The 19,832-nt window shown below is 43.1% G+C and overlaps 1 protein-coding gene across 1 annotated transcript; it reads right to left on the reverse strand.

Moving 5' to 3' along the window:
- Window positions 1-372: 372 nt before the first annotated feature.
- On the reverse strand, window positions 373-19,738 carry TAF5L (TATA-box binding protein associated factor 5 like). Its single transcript, XM_038131891.1, has 5 exons — window positions 19,601-19,738; window positions 15,335-15,479; window positions 11,451-11,555; window positions 8,000-8,724; window positions 373-3,069 (listed from the first exon to the last, which is right to left on the reverse strand). Exons 2-5 carry the CDS (start codon window positions 15,474-15,476, stop codon window positions 2,272-2,274), a joined length of 1,770 nt encoding a protein of 589 aa, XP_037987819.1. The 5' UTR covers window positions 15,477-15,479; window positions 19,601-19,738; the 3' UTR covers window positions 373-2,271.
- Window positions 19,739-19,832: the final 94 nt, after the last annotated feature.

Raw genomic sequence — 19,832 nt, forward strand, 5'->3', positions numbered from 1 at the left:
TCCTCCCCTCCCTTTTTGGATGTTGTTTGCTCTCCTTCAGGACCAAAACTCCAGCTGTTCTAAATCTAAACACTGCTCAGGACATATGGCAACAAACAGCAAAATGAGTTCCAGTAAGCACTGGTGGGCCATATCCTTCCTGGGTATTCGTACAGGCATTCAGCCAAAACAGTCATTTCACAATAAAATCTTTGGGCTAAAATCTACAGAATGCAGCAAAACCACTCAAAACAATTAGAGGGATTACTGCAGGTTGAAAAATACCATGTGTTTGGTCTGGTGAGCGGTATTGACTCAACAGAGCTGAAGGAGGTCTCTCTAGAGACCTGCATAGCACAAAGCATCAGCAACACAACTGTCTTCCATATGTTTTTCCTCAACATGCCCAATCCTGGTCTGAGATTAAGCTGCTTCACACTTCTGATATGCAGCCATCAGAAGATCAGCAGTGCCATTCAACTCCAGGTGTACAGAGGGGTTTCTGGTATTCCCAGCACTGAGCTGCAGCACATGCCAGTGTTAATGTCAGAAAGGTCAAACACTTTTTTGGTAAAAGATTTTTGTATTTTACTGTTTTGTAAATACACAATAAAATAAAATGGCAACTGTGAGTTGTTGTCTGAACTCTGAGATTGTTTAGATGTTCAAGAGAATTTTCTCATGAAAATCCAGCAGGGCTGAGGGAAGCTGATGGGAATTATCATTTAATACTCACAGCCTGTCTAGAAGACATCTGCTTGAAAGAGGCATTTTGACAGATCAAACCACAAAGTAAAGGTCATGTAGTACTACAGAATGAGGCCCCTCAGTGCAGTGTCAACCCCAGGGGGTACCTAGATCCTTCCCATACATATCAGCTGGCCTACAAAGCTGTATCAATATCCCACTCCATGATGTGTCCCATCAGCTCTGTGGAAAGCAAGCAGGATGACATCAAAACAACACCAAGTGAGCGAGACCACCAGATTCAGCCTCCAAGTGGGTCTGTCTCATGCAGTATAGGGGAAGCTGCTGCCCTCTTCTTCTCATACCAGTCAGAGTGAACTTCCCAGAAAGGGACCAAACAATTTTTATTTTTCTTTTTAAACTAAATGCTTTTAATAGAAAACAAAATACAAAATAACTCTTTCCAGAAAGCAGAAATATTTAATCTCTCCGAATGACAAACTAGAACGTGCTTTTCCTGCAGATCCTTGTAAATGCTGATGATTTATCTCACAAAATGTTCATGAAACCGGTATTGCAACATTTGAGAAAAATCCAACACTGGCAGAGCTGCCTCTGTGTACACACAATAATTTAGTAATACTATTTTTTCCCATGTCACTTTGTGTGTTTCTCCTCATCCCCTTCTCCCGAGACTGCCAACTTCCATTTATGGAAATCCTTCTGTGAGGTGCAGTGGTGGGTTGCCATGCCCTGTATCTATTAGGAGTCCAAACTTGGCTGTTTCCATTCTATGGTGCCCTCCCTCCAGACAAGGCAAGTTGTTCATTATTCTTAAAGTCACCACTCTGACCCCACTGTCCTCCCATCCTCAAAACACAGTGCAACCAGAGTCAGAAAATTTCCTAATTAATGGAACATAAATACACATAATCACAGCTAGTACCAGGAACCAAACCCAAACAACAATGCAGAGATGGGCCCCAACTGAGGTCAGATTTCCTTGCCCTTACTGAAAAAGAACAAGGGTATTTTCTATTTATTTAGTCCAAAATATTCCTGAAGTGCTATAGGGAGCTGAAATATTTAGGACTGCTATCACTGTAGAAAATACATAATGTTCTTTTAATAGAAGGGTCTTAAGAATGCTGGTCCTCTGCAATACCAGGAAAGCAAAAGCAAAACAAAACAAAAACCACTGGGCCAGTAGTTCTCCACACACTCAAGCCGAATTAACAGTAGATAAGATGTGCCCATCAATCAATGAAGGATATTTAAGTGCAGGTCACCAGCTTATCTGGTTGGCAGTTTCACTTATCTGGGCCAAGGCTTTCAGTTTCCTCAAGTTACTGGATTTACTCCCCTTTTTCCCATTCCTAAAAGTACAAAATTAGAACGTGTATGTATTTTTATCAATCCTCCTTTTTGTCCTTATTCTGTTCAACAGCACAGGCGTTTTTGTCACATCTTAAAGCATTTGCATCACTCTGAACATGCCTTTCAAGGGGGCAGAGGAAGAGAAGTGTTTCACAGTCAGTAATCTCAGTTTGCAATGGACTCTGGCATACAAGACACCCACCCACTTCCCTAAGACAAAAAGCAAAATTAATGTTCCTGATTTTCTTGTGCAATTCCAGTCACTAGAAGAAGATTACAGGCCATAAACTGTACGCTCAGTACATTATTCATCTGTCCGGTATATACACCAACCAGTTCACTGGAAGACCCATCCGCAGGGGCGTTGCAGTAAGTGTTCCGAATGTCCCAGACCCGAACTGAATTGTCCATTGACGCTGAAGCAATTAAACTACTGTCAGGGCTAAAAGTAAGGCTGGTTATGTTGTCTGTGTGCCCCCTCAGTTCCTTGTAAAGAGTTCCTGATGCCAAGTCCCACAGCTTCAGCCGCTGGTCTTCACCTGCCGATGCCAGGTACTTACCGTTGGGGGAAAACGCGAGCGCCAGCACGGGGCCCCGGTGCCCGGTGAAAAGCCGCACCGAGTTGCCCTGCTGAGTGCTCCACAGGCGCACGGTTTTGTCCGTGGAGCCCGTCGCTAAGTAGTTGGAATTGGGGTGGAACTTGATGCAGTCCACGTCCGCCAAATGGCCCGCGTATATTCGCAGCGGGTACGTCCGATCAAACGACCAGAGCCTTGCGGTGCGATCGTGGGAACCGCTGGCAAAGTACAGGCTGCAGGGGCTAATATCCAAATCCCAGACAGGATAGGCATGTCCCTGGTACAACACAGTGTTTGTAAAGCTTCCGAGGTCCCAGTACCTGATGGACATGTCCTCAGAACAAGATAAGAGTCCTGAACTGTCTGAAAGGAACCTTGTGCTATACACAGGTCCACAGTGTCCTCTCAGGATCTTCATTTCTGTGCCTGCGTTGTCATCCTCTTCCTCCTGGTCATGAAGAAGAAAAAGAAACAAAGAAGGAAAGCATGTTTATCTGTTCAACAAATATAAAAACCTCCACGAGGAAACCAGGAGGGTGTGTTAATACAGAAGGAGTTAGATTATTTACTTTATTTACTTTAGATGTGGCACAGTTTGTGCAACTCTAAGACACCAACATTGCTGGTACACTTGCTACAAGTGAATACTGAAAGACATGGTGAGATAAGACTTCAATTTTGGTGCCTTACGCTCAGTCCAGAAGGCATTTTAACCTGAGACTGCAGGCACAGAGTGGGAAAAAAAATTTAATGACATTTTTCCTTTTGCTAAAAACATAAGCATAGCCTCTATCCACTCCACTAAAAACATTTGGCTAAGATGCTGAAAGCAAATCTTGGCATCTACTCTTTTTGTGTGGTCATTGTTGGAATTGAATCTCACAGTAGAGGGAAACAATCACAGATGTCTTAAACAAAAGGCAGGAGATGGAAAGACAAAGCGTATTTGACAAGCTGTCTGCTTAACATTCTTTCTCAATCCCGCATGTGAACAGAAAGGCAGCAAGGCTCTAACATCTATTTCTACCTCCAAGCTGCATCAGGATGCTTTCACATCCTCACCCTCCAAGAACAACCTTCAAGAATAGCAAATGTATGCAGTTTATTTAGGCAAATGTATCTGTTTTGGCAGAGGAGAAGATGAACAATCACAAAAAATGATGGCACTGGAAACCTTTCTATCCTGTTATTCTCCAATTCAAGTACCAGGGCAGACAGTCAACAAGTAAAGGCTTTTGTGTTTAAAGACTATTCAGTGAGCTGAGCTAAAGGAATTTCCTGATGGATGGTAAGAGTCTCTAAAAGCCTGCTCGGGTAGCACCTCTTGACATTCTAAGGCTACAGACTACACAGGTTTCAACAGATCTCAGAAGTGTCCTTGCCTGACAAGCTGGGGTCTCACTGACAGTACAAGATAACCCTTGCTTGGGGTAGAACTGCGTAGTAGCTTGAGACCAGCCTTCCTCAGGGCTGTCAGGAAGACACTTTTCCTCAGTACTAAATCAGTAACACTCATTCACAGACAATCTCTGCACATCAAACTCAACAAAACATCCTTTTGTTTGTGAGCAGCCCCTTTATCATTTATCATCTTGAACTGGCCCATTTCCTGCAGAAGGAGCACTTCCTGCCCTGAGAGGAAACTCAATTCCCCAGGGCTGCTGGACTGTTGACAACCAGCAGAAGTCAGTGTGTTGTAAGCAGCTCTCTATCTCCCACACCCCCACTCCTGACCTCAGGACCCACAGACAGTTTGGCTTCAGACTTAGCAATAGCCCAGAAAGTGCTCCTCCTCCAGTGGTTTCAAATTTCACGCTGGAGGTGAGTGAACTCTGACTTGGCCATCTCCTTGCCTTTCTCCATCTCAACAGCACGGTACGTAGTAGGCAGCAAGCCAACTTCCTCTCTGCTATGGAGGTGAGGCACAGAGAAACTGCAGGCTCTGGCATGCAAAGCACCATTCTTATTCAAACTGCTTTTCTATCTCAGATAGAGCATGGCTTACTGAAATCTACAGCATCTCTAGGCTGTGTTGCCACATTGAAGGAGAATGGCTAATACCTGCAGCATTTTATACTATTTAATTATGACCATATGATTCCCGACAAGTTACCAGTGGAAGCCCATTCAAGCTGCCTGTATTGTACTACAGTTTCTGCAAATTTTTCAAGTCCAGGTACTTAATTTTGTGCATTCAAAGACAAGGCTACATGGGCTGCAAGCACCTCCTCTTCCCTCCTTGTATTACAGTACCAGGAGATTTGACAACACCTTCTGCAGCGTTGAAACCCATACTCCTATATGGTCACAGGTAGCAAAACTTATCTTTCTGTTTGACATCCACTTAGCACAGCTGCACACTCCTGTCACAGCTCACTGAAAACAGTACATCTAATGCTTCTGAGTCACCACATTTTTCAGTTTCCTCCCTATCCAAGTTAGCCTGCTGACCAGATTAGCAAGGCAGTTGCAAGTGCAGCCAACCAAGCCTCAAAAAGCAACAATGACAGCCTCAAAGAGAAACAAACCATAAGATCACATTCCTCCCCTTTTGTTTTTTTTTTTCTAACCAGTAACAGGTTTTCCTGGGTGTCATAATCTCTCTCATCCTGCTGTGCTCTAAAGATGCCAAAAGGGAAGACCTCATATCTGCCTATAGCAGAGATGCCGTAGCAGGGAATGATGAAGAAGGATGGCGCACTTGGCAGGACATTTTTTACTGCTCCTTCCAGAATTCCCTCCCATCTGCCATCAAGCAAGGTGTCGGCATCATTCCCACTTGTTATCACTTGAAGGATCACTGCCACTTAAAAGTAGAACCTTAGAAGCAGAGCTAAATGGGATCAAGTCTTAGTCTTCACAGGATTTAAAGGCTGGCACTATTGTGGCTTGGAACAGAGCATTATTTTCCAATGTCGATTTATGGAGTACCAGCAATGAGCACGGTATAACTGCAAAGAGACAAACAATACTTCCATTTGTACAGCTACAAAACTCCGCTTTCATACTGGACCCAAAGTAAGAGAGACTATAAAGTGTCATTTGTGAGATGCTACTATAAAGAAAACAGAATTACTGTATCCCAAAATAATAAGCCTCTCTTATTTGCAAGAAGCAAGACTACACTAGTGAAGTACACTGCAGCATGACACCGAGCAAAATTTAGTAAAACTACACCTAGAAGATGATTTTGACCTTAGTGACACAAAGGCTTCACATGGACTGCGAAAAAAGTGTTGTTCTAACACATTTGCTAAGTCTCAACCTGGTTTACATATATATACATACACACACACACACCCCCCCCTTCACAAGAAGAATTAATAAACCCAACATCCACTGAAACTAGCATGATTTTTGACCTTTGTGACTGCATGAAAGGAAGGATCTGTTTCCTTGCAGAAAATAAAAAACCAGGCTGAAGACTACTTATTTAATGCATTACTATTTAAATACATTATCCAAAGCTAATTGTACTATACAGAAATCAACCAAACCAAATTTTAACATCCTCACAAGTTATTTCATAGAACTCACAGAAGTAATGTCAAAACACATTCAGAATTTTTGTTCTTTGTCAAAGTCCGTATCAGCTTTATCCCTGTGAATTGCTACTGATCAGGCTGCCGTGACAATCTGAAATACAGCCCCTGCTCACACTGAGCTGCAGCCCAGTCAAGGTAGTCTGGTTGGTCCTGGTATCTTTGGCTTCCTCTCCCATGGCATCAAAGCAATTGTTGGCCTGTTCCCACCTGCAATGCTGTGGGTGCCTGTATATTTCCACTTAGGGCTCCCAGATAACTGAATTTATTTCCTTGTAGTCAAGGGGCTTTCATTTGCATTTGGTAACCAAATTTGTGTTGAGGCTGGTAGTGGTATCGTCCCTCAACTCTGAACTCGTGCTCAGGTCACTATTTGTTTTGTCAGTGGTGGAAATTATTCAGGGCAACGATGACTTTGATCTGTGCTGGTTTTTGACCAGTTTTTGGCTTTAGACCTGTGCACAAAACATCAAATAGCCACCAAAAACTATTTGCATTCAGGATTCCATGGCTGTCTCCTAATACATCTACAATAAGCAAGTCTATAACTACATGCCAAAAAAAGCTAATACACACACTCCTAATAACCTGGCAATATCTCACTTTTCCACAGTCCAGAGCCAAAGAAGGTGATCTGTTGATTTACCAGACAAATTCTCCTCTGTTGCAGGTGCTGATATCTGGCTTCTATGATGGGCAATAACACAATCACAAGCCCTATGAACTCTTGCAGTTTACGATGAAAACAATTCCATAGCTCTATTTTGGGCTAGTCTGACCCACTTACCTGCTCACTCTGCAAAAAGGGTTAACCTGGGAAACAGTGAACATGCTGCTGTGCTGTCTCACCTTGATGCTTGCCTCTTTTCTCAAGCTGTTTAACAAAGCAACCCCTAATCACGGATCCCTAAATACACTAAGCTCTCGACACTCTTGCAAAATAAATAGAACCTTGCCATTAAGTATTTTTAGAAGAAAAAACAGTGGAAAAAAGAGTGTCTCTCCTGCTAAACACTCAACACAAGAACAAATGAGTTTGTTTTTTTTTTAGGAGAAGAGTGATTAAACAACAGAAGAGTCAAAATTTTGATCTCTAACCAGATATAAGTTGCTACTTGGGCACTTGTGTGGAGAGGGGAGGAAAGGTGTGACTAGAAAGGGAAAAAGAAAAAAAAAAAGTCAGATAGAAGATGCCACCTAGCATTGTATGTGAAGTAAAGGTACACACATCCCTGTCCTATGTCTCCAGCACTCTGGAGTAGGAAGCCTCTGAAGTTTCTACACTTCAGATTCCTTAACAGGGACATTTTGCATAATTTTTCTGTAACTCTTGACCTCTGGTAAATTAAGGTGATACAAGAAATACCGTTTTGCACATAGGCATCTGATCAGACTTCTTTAGCTCTTCTCCTTACTTTGTCTATATTTTCCTCTTCCTGTGCATCTGCCCTTCTCTCCACCCTTCTGCCTGGCTGTTCTGAGCTACTTCTCATCCCAAAGAAGGCTCCATGCTTCTCAGGGAAGAGAGCCTACTCTAGTCACCCGTCCTTTCTGGGCTGCCTGTCTGTCATCTGTTCAAGGACAGCTGGAGGAGGGGGACCAGCACCCTGGACTAACAAACTATGACCTAAGCACAGACTGATTGCACCTCAGTTTACCACTTACAACCACTGCAGGGAAGAACAAGGATGACAGTAGGTTATCAAATCTGTGCATCAAGGCAGACAGGTTGTGCAACAGCCTCAGAGCTCCCTAAGACATGACTACATACTCAACAATCCATGTTCAACGCAGGCCAGTAGAAGGGGAAGAAGGGGGAAGAAAGAGTATCCAAACCTCCTCATCCAGGATGTCACACGCCAAACGGATGCGGGACACATCAACAAGGTGGGGCTCAGATTTCAACTTCCTGGAGCGCAGGCTCCACAGCTTCACACATGAGTTATCGAACCCAGCAGCGAGCAGCTTGCTATTTGGTGAAATCTCTGCCGTGTTCAGCAACTGCTCCGTGTTATAGAAGGCATAGAAACAGATGGTGGTTAAGGAAGGGGGCCCGTCCTTGACACGTTTAATGCTGTCCTGCAGTAAATCCAGCGCTGCCTCATTCTGCAGAATGGAAGCTGGCACGTCGCTGGGTTCCAGGCCGTTGCTCTCGTTGCGTGAGGAGCTCCCACCGGCATAGAGCTGGTAGTCAGTCCTCTTGGCAGGCTGCACATCCAGGTGAATGTGCAAGGTCAGGACTTTGCACAGGGCGTTGTTGTTGTCACTTTGGAGGTAGCGAAGAAGGTAGTTGTAGCTGTCCTCTTGAAGGCGGATGACGTATTTGTTGTCCAGAAAAGCCCGGAGCTTCAAGTTGGACAGGATATCTTGAATAGTCATGGTAGTCTGCAACTGTTCAATGATATCCTTCTGGCTGGCATTCTGCAAGAACATGCCATGGAAGCGGCTGTAAAAACTGTCCACTGTGCTTTTCAGGCCATTCTGGACCATGTTCAGATGGAGGTAGACGAAGAGGGGATATAGAAGAGGCATCACTTCATGGCTGTGCTGAGAATCTGAATCTATATTAAAAAAACAACAACAAACTTTGAATGACTTCTCAAACCACTTCCTACTGGGAATAAAATAGAGCAAGGATGACTCTGAGAAAGCCTTGACAGTGACACTGGAAAGCAAGCAAAAAAGAGACATTTGTTGGCACATCTAAGCAAACTTCTTCTGTCATCTAAAGGAGGTACAATAGAGATTGCCACATCAGTGAGGTACCTTGTCAGAACAAAATGCAGGAATTTCAAAAGCCTTTTCAGGTGTGGGACACCTAAAAATATACCACCTCATAAAATACATGATAGTTGAATTTTCCCATTTATTTCAAAAGAAAAAGTATGCTCTTTGTACCCTTTGTTTATTGTGATAAATGAACTTTAAAATGTATCAATTATATTTAAAAGAGTATTTTAAATGTTTAAGCCAAAATTATTTACCTAGCTTGTCTGGCCTGAGCCTTTTTTCCTCTCAGCTTCAGTAAAACGTGAGTGTGGTGCTTTGGATGGAACTGATTTGTCTTCAGGGGAAAGGAAATGACAGTTTCCAAAATGTACTGCAATAAGCTGTGCTCCTGTTTTATTTCTGTGCCTACTCATGTACATGCTTTTCTCTCTCTGCCAAGGCAAATCCCAGCAGTAATTCCTGGTGCACGGTGTAACAAACCCCGATTAGGCTGTGCTGTACCTTGCAGAGGCTGATCTGTGCAACAGCTCCACCCCTCCTTCCCCGGCTTCTCTGGGGCTGTTTGCCAGCTGCAGGGAGCTGTGAGGAGTGGAGCCCTGCCGAACACCATAGCAACAAACAGGGCCACAATGAGTTACTACCAGAGGACCAAATGGTCCAAATTACTGGAAAACAAATAGGCACTGCTAATCCTCAAACATTTGCTGATCCTCAAAATGCAAAAACCATTGCTGCTTTTCAACATGCTCTTCCCTCCTGCCACTCACCAATGCATCTTCTCTTTTCTCCCTTTCCATTAGGTTATTTTTCCTTTGTGTTGAGCACTCTTACAGACTTTCTCTAGTCCACATTGTGCCTGTCTTTTCTACAGGGGTACCTACAGATTATGTGGTGTGTAGTGTGCAGTGTATGCATACATATTTGCATACTTGAACACCACTCTCCATTCTGTCCCACTGAAACTGGGCCAAAGCCAGTGAGAAATGCAGTCTGCATACAGTAAATGCTCTAAGCAGTCAGCAGGTCTCTTTTTTCTCCAGAAGGCACTAGCCCAAAAATGAAACAAGAGGAAGGGCCTCACTTTGCAGTAGGGGAAAAAGGGAAGAGATGGGAAATGGCAGAAACAGGAACAAAGCAAATATTCCCTAGGAGCATAGGAAGAGGTCACAGGAGCTGGGTCTGTCTAGCCTGAAGAATAAGGGGGTATTTCAACTGCTTGCCTTCAGTACCCAGTGGGACATAATACAGGCAAAGGAGCCAGCCTCTTCTCAGAGGTGCTCATTGGAAGGACAACAGGCAAGCTGCTGCAAGGGAAATTCTCAATTGTAGCAGGGCCCCAGGGATGCACAGCAATCTCCAGAGTGTTTGATTTTCTAAACCTGACTGGAAAAGGCTCTAAGCAACCTGATCAAACACCCATCTTGCCCTGCTTTGAACAGGTGGTTGAACTAGAGACTACTTAGTTAAGTTACTCCGTGTCACTAATCCCCTGCCCACTCCTCAGTGGGGCAGGCATCACAGAAATGGGAAGTGCCCTGCTGTGCCTTGTGGCTGGTTGGCAAGCTACTCCCTTCAACAGAGGTAGTTCATGTGTGCAAGATATCAAACTAGAGCAAGAGGGACAAAAACGATGAAAGCAGTCAACCCGAATACCAAAACCTAGCACTTCATCAAGCATTAAGCAAGCACTGAACAGAGCTATCATACTTCCAAAAATCTATTAAACCATAAGGATTTACTTCAAATACTGAAGTGCAAAGGTATTGAACTGCTGTAGATGACAAGACTCCAAGAATCCACTATTTTCTGCCTTTGCCTTCCTGCTCCCTTCCCTTCTAAAACTATCAGAAATAATCATCCTGATGTTATGCACACTGGGATCAAATCCCTACACTGGACAAATAATGTGTGTGACAACATCACTTTCTTTGGTACTATTCTTTAAAATTCTATCTGCTTTCTTCTTCCCATGTTGGGGGCTTATAGAAGAAATAAGGACATTCCCAAGAGTACTTGTTAAAAAATTATAGAATAATTATAAAAAAATTAAATAATTTACTTCTGCATCATTATGGAGTAATAATTTTTTACTTTGCTGTAATGCTCCAGTCTCAAAGCCAGTACAGCTAAATTTACAGGAACAGATTCTCCCTTAGAAATCCAGACCATCAAAAAACAAGCTATGTTATGGATAAAATTAAAAACCTTAAACTACAATACAACAGAGAACTACAGCCTTTTCTCAGTTACTTCCCTTTCACATAAAACACTGATTTTTCCTTCCTGTCCTATGTAAATACGGTGCTGTCTAGAAGACCTACAAAGGGCAAATGCTTGAACAAGAAAGGGCAAAGAGCCAGCCATCTATAAAACTCAAAGCTATTCAGCATATAGAAAACAACCAAAAAAAGAAAACCAAAATATTTTTATTTTAACTGAAATCTCAAAACTAGAAATCAAAACATTGTTACAGATATGATTTTGAATTTTACTATATCACCCTTTACTCATTGAAATAACAAAAGAAGTCAGTTTTCTTCGGCGTTTCCAGATTTACCTGTCAGAAAATTGCGTAATCGTCCAAACTGTACTTCATATTGCTGTGGCTCTGCCAGGCAGGGAGCTGCAGACACAACATTGGCACAACCAGACTCAGATTGGACTGTGAAATAAAAAAAGCAAAACTTACATAAGGATTTAAGGATTTTTATATGTGTGTCTGAAAACAAAGTTTCTCATAAAATCCAAGGTATGCAGCCACTCAGATGACATTTCATCTTTAAAACCATTCAGGTATGACATAGTCCAAAGCATCTAAACATGGTATTAACCACCTAGACAGATCATGAAGGAGAAAATACACTGAAAGGTAAAACCCACGCTAAAAAGCTCAACTCACCTCAACTCAGCCAGAACACGTTTTCAAGTTTTCAAATACAACCTTAAATTCCCATGAAATTCAGTGTAACAACCATCACAGACCCCTTAGAAGTTTTACAACTGTGGTTTTACAACTTTACACTCAGAAAAGATGAAGAAAGCAACATACAACTTTTTCCAAAATATAGTTTCTTTTTCAGTGAGTCCCACAACCAACAGGTCTGAAGTGACACTATTTCAGATTCTCAAATTTCTTCTCCTGGTCATTATAATTTACAACAAATTATTATCATTTATTAAGTCTTACAGAGGTGGTGGAGAATCTCTAAGCAAACACTTTGTAATTTTTAACCACAATGTGCCCTCCACCTTGAGGATTTTAGGTTAAGGGGTAGCTTACAACTCACCACAAACACAGCTGTCACAGTTTCCGCAGACTGTGTTAAACTCTTTTTCAGAACCAGATTCTGGAAAAAGTGGTTCTGAACTTTAGAAAGGGAATTGGCTTCTCCTTCTCTGGCACCAAACCTTTGCTGTTCTGCCAACGGCCTGGAATCTGCAGGGGACTTTGTGCAAGTTGACAGACATGCATCAAGAAACCCCAAGCACAGGCAAATGCCAGTGATCAAAAACCCAAGTTTTGCTGTTCTGAGTAGAGCACAAGAGGACAAGGAGTTTCACTATTTTCCTTTCAGTTTTTTTTTTCTTCAAAACATAACTCTCGTCCCCTCCAAAACCCCTATTTACTTTCACTTTAATTTATTTTGGTCTTCTGTGCCCTGCACCACTTTCCATCCTCTGCCTTTCTACTCCTGATTGATTGGGGGGCTTTTTGTTTCAGTATTTGGCTCATGCACAGAAGCACAAGTCTGACAGCCCTGGAAGTCTATAAACAACATTATCAAATGTTCACACACTAAACAGAGATAGGCCAGCCTCCAGCTCATCTCAATGCCTCTAATTAGAAAGAGATCAGCACATGGTACACAGGCAGCTGGTCGCTATTCTTTTCCCACTCCTCTCTCATTCTCTCTGGTAAGACACAGGTTTACCTTCCTTCAGCTTATGTAAATACAGGAGGTATATTTGGCAAGCTGAATTCAGCTCTTGAAACAGATAGATGGGCTGAGCTCATCATTCTCTCTTGGGAAAAAAAAAATCAAAACAAAACAAAACTAGATTCCAGCACCAATATGATATCATCTCTCAAATCAGTTCAGATATAAACAAATATAACTTGCTGACATTTTCCACCTGGTAGAAATAAAACACTAGCTGTATCTTTCTCATACATTAATAAACCTAGCACAGTTTCTTTTCCACCTTCTCTAGTAGTCATAAGAACATCTATTGGAAATATCTGCTCCTCCACATCCAGTAAGTGCGGCCAGCTATGCAACCTGATAGGAAATTCAAAGGAGCTCACTCCTAACTCAGGGATATGGACAGTACCCTCGTGTGTTGGCTACCAGCAGAATTGCTTCCAGCTAAAAAATGTGGGGCTACTGTAAATGCTGTGTAACAGCAACTGATTCCTATTTTGGGTGAGTAAGATGACATATAATTGTACATTATTTCAGCTACTCATATGTGCTAACTGTGTTACGGGCAGTATTAGAGGAACCTGTTCCTTTGTCACTCACTCTGTCCTCAGACATTGTTCTTGTTTTCTAGAGAAATATGGGATAATCACTAGGAAGCTCTGTGCTGTATTTTACTGCAGATATAATCAGACAGAATTCTAGATAATCTCATCTGGGCTCTCTCTCTCACAGAAAAAGTTGCACCGGATCATCTTCCGAGGTCCCCTCCAAGTCTCCCATTCACACAGGCTAGTTAATTTAAAAGTCAAACAATAGAGCTGAACATAAAAAATGAGGTGAGCTTTGCTAAGGAAAAAGCAAAAACATCTTCAGAAAAACACATTTGATCACTTTCCCCAAAATAAAGCACTGCAGGCTTTGCAATCTGCTCAGTTTTTACTCAGTTTGCAAAACTAAGATGACTGCAGCAGACAGTATTTTCAGCATCTGCTGTCAGATTAAGTAACAAGCTCGAGTTTACTTTTCTAACAGTCACTGATGGAACTGCAGCATGCTCACTGACAGCTCACTGCAAGCACATCTGACAAGAAGTAGTAAGCAGTTGAACACATGAGAGCAGCCCATTTTCAGTTTGAATGAAAACTGATGACTAAATTTTCAATGACCATCCACAAAAACCATGCACTGGCAAGAGGATACAGACTAACATGAAATTAAGTAATAATATTTTGCGGAAGTTAAAAGACAAAACATAAATACACACTCATTCACACTCTTTATTGAATTTTTTTTTTTTTTTGCATGAGGCCACGTGCTCATGGGCTTGTAATCCAGTTCATCTCCACTACTTCAGACACTTCTGTGTCCTCCTCATAGGGCTGGTGTCACATTCTGAGCATGTTTTGACACTGACCTTTCTACCCACTTCTCACAAAAAAATCTCCCATTGAAAAACAATTCAGCAGTTGACTTTGGTTTCACTTTTTCCCCATCTTCCCCAGTACTTTTTCAGGGATTGCAATAAACTTCTGATAGTTAGGCTGAAAAGAGCAAGGAAATGAAAAGTACTACGATGTAAAGGTAAGAACTACATTTAGAGTATTTTACCACAGTATTTTACCTGTTCCTGCATCCAACCTTATCTAACCACAAACACAGTTATATAGCTACTAATATTTTGTCAAATTAAGTCATATTACAAGTAACTCCACCACTCCCCTCTGTACGAGATACTGTCAAAAATTAAGCAGTTTCACTAAGAGAAAAACGTTTCTCCTTGCTTTTTTATCCAAATGTCAGTCCACTATTTTCTATTACTTTTACAAGTAAATTTAATCCCTATCATGTCCACATAGCTTTCATCCTTCCAATACTTCTATGTGCTCAAGCAGCAGCAGAGTTTGTTGAAACAAAAATAATAATTACAATGACAACTGTCACAGACACAATTTGGAAAGCAAGCAGTGTGGCAGGATTCAAAAGTCTTTTAGAAAGAGAAGAAAGTTTATCTCCCTCCATGCCTTTTCTCATCCACTGAAGGTTTTGAGTTTTTTCCCCAAATGACAAGAGCAGACTTTTCATAACTACAAAGCTGACTATGCTAGAAAAAGACACAGCCATATCACTTTAATTTCACATGATCTAACTCTGCTGGAGTACAAAGGTACAACAGAATTTCCTGCTTCTACTTCCTTTCTCATCTAGGTTCTTCTCCCTTCCATTCCAAAGCAGCACTACTCACCAGACTTCACATTATTTGGGATAAAACATATGTATTTTCCACTAGCCTCACATGGTATTTCAGCCTGATGTTTCACTGACTATGAACATCACCTTGTTACACTTCTACCCACATTTTCATTCTTCTAAAGTTCATAATTCACGCCAACTTAACAGTGAGAAATTTCTTAATTTCAAAAGGAGAAATGTCCACATGTGCAGACAAATTCATATAGCTGCCAGCACACGTGCTCACAACTCTGCCAAGAAGTAGTCATGGAAAATACGATAGGATTACCTGTGAGATTAGCTGCCATCTCTTCAGCAGTCTGACACAGCCTCAGCCCTTGTTTTAGGGGACCTTCTGAGTCCACATACTGACGGCGCTTGAGGTAGCAGGACACTGCCATCTGAATCTGTTCTGTGCGTACGCGTTTCATGACCTCAAAAGGAAAGAAAGAGGAGATGAGACTCTTACAAGGTTAGCTCAGATCAACTTAGACTGTAGCTGCATTAATACTGATAGAAAACAAACATCTCTGTATTTTTGTTGCTGAGGTATCAAACAGAACTTTCAGGGATTTGCCTCCCAGTACTATGGCCCAGACATTTTGTAGATCCCTGAAGATATTTTGCTGCCTAATTCTACTGATTTCACAGAGGATTCAAAAATAGTTTTGAGGATTCTGCACTAAAACTGCAATGGTGAACTGAAGCATTTTTGTTAAAAACAGCTCATAAAAAGGGAATATCTCTCCTCCTTGAATTTTAACAGCAGCAGTTTGAGTAATCTTCAGCCATTTTCTGGTTCCTCTGCTTGACCAACCAACCAAAAAAACTCGAGAAGATTTAGTGGAACGAGAAATTAACATACAAAGATGGAAATTTTGGAAACATAATGCTTTATATAGCAAATCTATTTGGAGAGTCCAGGAAGCAAAAGGTTATTGACTGAATTTAAAGGTTAGAGCCAGACTTCTGGCACTTCACTCAGATGGTTCCCAGGAAAAAAAAGAGGGAAATTAAAAGCAGAGCTTTCTTTATCACCTGCCTTGACCTATCCTGGCTTCCCTCTTATAAAAGTTTGAAACAGAAATAATCTTTTGAAGTTTTTTTTTTTTTTAATATACATTTAGGAATCCATTCTCACAAACACTGCTTGGAAGTACCTCAAAACCAAAGTGAGCCCAACACTACCTTTTAGCCCCTGGCTTGTAATAAAGGAACCTCAGCAAGATGAATGCTATAGCTCCCTTGCTATTTGGGTAGTTGCTGACTGCACCAATCCTTCACAATAGCCATCGACTTTACACAAAAATTTAGATAACCTGAAAGGCTTTAAATAAAGCAGAATTAAGCCAGAGGGTTTTTTTCCTATCACAACATCAGGTAAAGCCTGCCTGGAGATAGTTCAACACCTTACAGCCCCACTGCCAATGACATGAGTGTTTCCTGAGTGCTAGTGCTTCCTGGTTTGAGCAGCTAAATCTGATGAAACTCAACTTCTCTGAGAGAGACAAGGATGCCCTTCCTCCTTTTGTAAGAACCATTATTTCTACCAAAAGGACAGGTTTAAAAATACACATGAGTTTTTCTAATACCCATGCACACTTTAGTGCTTATTCCACTTGTTAGAAAAATAACCCTTCTGTGAAGTTAGGTACCAGTGGACGAGGATGCAAGGTTTCAGCAATAGTTCACTTTTAACAGATATGTGGAATTGCACACCCACATGCAAGGTTTCAGCAATAGTTCACTTTCAACAGATACAAGAAATTGCAAACCCACATGCTTGGGTGAAAACCTTAAAAAGATTCCCATTTGTTCCCACAGGTTAATTAACTGTTGAGGGTGGGGAAGGCACATCAACAGGTGGGACTTTTCAAAGCATTTTCAGATAGACCCATTAAAATAAAAAGTTTCCAACACCTTCTTTCACTCCAAAAGCAAACTTCCTTTTAATCTTCCCTGCAATTAAAGAAGTTATATCTGAGACACTGTCTCAAGTGTAACACTTCCACTGCAGAAAACTGTAGGAAAGACAGAACTCTTATGAAGACCACCAAGTAGAGTGGACCCAAGGATGGACCAGCAAATTTGCACCCTCCTAAAAAACACCCTTAACTGAGCTTCACAATGTACTGTAACCATTCTGCATTTCAGCCAGCAGCATGGACTCATGTGCAAGTGATTTGGCCAGGTCCACAACGAGGCATTTATGCAATCTGTACAGTTTCTTGCTCCCCTATTTACTCTTCCCTGCAGTCACAGTACGAGATGTTACCAGCAGTATCTCAAGGAGATTTTTTTCCCTAGGTGACACAACGGGAACTACCTTAAGGAAGTGTGTCTTCATCAAGAAACACCCATTAGCATCAGAAACAGTGTCACACATACTCTAATTTCAGCTCTTTGCTTCTTCCTTCACTTTGCCTTTATACTTCACACTCAGCATTACAAAGAACAATGTCACCGAGGCAGAAAAAGCATTCATGAAGAGTGAAAGAGCAAAACCAACGCTACTAGAAATATTCTTTATTGAGCCCTTTATCAAAATAAGTGTTATCATAAAATAAACATAAGGATGGCCTCCCAAAATGCTATCAGCTTGGTTCAAGCTATGCCAATTCACAACAGGTCAATGATGCAGAATTTAAAGGCATAAAAGGACAAGCCTGCTGTTTTTAACATTCAATCAATTTTAAGACTCTAGCTCTCATAACTGAGGATAATCTCCAAAATATGCAACAAACTGAAAGCATACAGAGCTCCCTGTTCACAAAATGCATAAGGCTTGAAACAATTGTTCAGAAGTCCCAGCCGTCTCATTCTCCTTGAACAGCCAAAGAGAATAATAAATACTAATGCTGTTAACTAATTTTACTGATAAGCAAAATAGATAAGGAAAGAGAGAGGAAAGATCACACAGTGAGAATGAAGAACTACAGTGCAGCATTTACTGCAGTGTTCCAAACTGGAGCACTGAAAAAAGGTTAAGGTAATTTTTTTGAGGAACCAAAACTACTGAAAAAAAAAAACAGAGCGGAGGCTAATAACACAAAACACATTGCAAATTCCTCCTTCCTGGAAAAGCTGGAAGTTAGTTGTGAACTAAGCATTAAGCATTGGGCCAAGGAAATTATTTTCCCGCCTATGCTACATTTCAGGTACAGGTTTAGGCAGATTCCACGGCCTTGAAATAATCCCAGTACAGACACACTAAAAAGAACTTTAAAACTAGCACTGGAAACACTGCTTTTAAAGACTCTGTATTCCTGTCCTGACACTGGGACAGCAGTCTCATTCTTCCAACAGACTGAGGAAAGACCTGTGAGCATCAGAGAGCTAATTTAAAAAATACCCAACCCCCAAACTAATAAAAGCATAAAACAAAAGCATCTTTTGAATATTCTCAAATAAGAACTCTGTCTCAGGCCTCAGTTGTGGACAGCAAAAAATAATCATTTATCCTTTATCACCACAGGTGAAATATGGGGCCTACCAACAACAATAGGTCTCAATTTTTAATTTTGTGACATTAGGATAATCTGAAATTTACAAAATTTCAGAATAAACGAGATAAGGATAAACTGATATAGAGATAACCATGAACTAAGAGCTAAGGGATGTTGCACATGCAGCAGCTGCAATTCACAAAAACAGGCAAGTAAACATGACAAGTTGACTTGGAGAGCATGGTGCTGGTGCAAAATAGGAAAATGATAGCAGAACTACGGAGAAGGCTTTTGCCTGAGCAGTGGCATTCATGTGAAGAGGCAGAGAGGGAACAGCTGTGATTTTAAAAGAGCATGAACCCATTTGCATTTGGACCGAGATCTGGCTCACCATCCACGAATGACGCTTTGCCAATTCCACATTGTTTCCCCCCGACCACCCCCCCGCGGCCCCAAGTCGGTGCCAAGCAGCGCTTCACCGCTGTCCTCGGCGGGACCTGCGGGACACGCTTTCCTCCAACCCACTTTACACCACCTCGGCTCCAGCTCCGCCACCGCTGGGCCCTTCCCGGGCCGAGCGGAGCCGCGGGAGCAGGCATGCTGGCCTGTGGGCCCTGCCGGGGGACACCGGGGCCGGGAGCCCTGCGGGGCCCCGCGCCCGTGCTGGGGCTGCTCCGCGGGCCGAAGGGCGCTCGCTGAAGGCACGCCAAAGTTAAAGCCTTCTCCTGCTCTCCTGTCAATATTAGAAAAAAAAAAAAAAAAAAAAAGAAAAAAAGAAAAGGGAAGAGAGATGGCGCGATAAGACGACGCTCATTAAACCCCCGCACTTTCCAAGGGAAAGAAGGATATCGCGACCAGAGGCCCCCCCGCGACCTCCGGGCGCAGGGCACGCGCCCGGCCCCGTCCGCAGCCGGGGCTGCCCCAGGGCCGCGCCCGTGCCCGAGGTGCCCCCGCCGGCCTGCCGGGAGCCGCCGGCCGCGCCGGGCCTGCGGGCCTCCGCCACGAGGCGGCCTGCGGGACGCCCGGGCCCCGCTCCCGCCGCCAGCCCCGCCCCCCGCGCCCCCCCCGTGCGGGCCCCGGGCCGCGGCCCCGGGCCGGTCCCCACTCACTGAGCATCGCAGGCGGCGGGAGGCGGCGGGAGGCAGGCGGAGGCCGGCGCGGCCGGGGGGGCGCTGTCACTGCACCCAGCGGAGCCGGGCGCTGCCGGCGGGCGCGCCGCCGCTGCCGCCTCCCCTGCGGGCCGGTGCCGGTGGCGCGGCCGGTGCTGCCCGGGGCCCCGCGGGCGGCGGCGGGGCCGCTCCATGGCCCGGCTGACACACGCCGGGGCGGGCGGGAGCGGGG

Source organism: Motacilla alba, chromosome 3 (genome assembly GCF_015832195.1).
Source record: "Motacilla alba alba isolate MOTALB_02 chromosome 3, Motacilla_alba_V1.0_pri, whole genome shotgun sequence".
NCBI classification, from domain to species: Eukaryota; Metazoa; Chordata; class Aves; order Passeriformes; family Motacillidae; genus Motacilla; species Motacilla alba.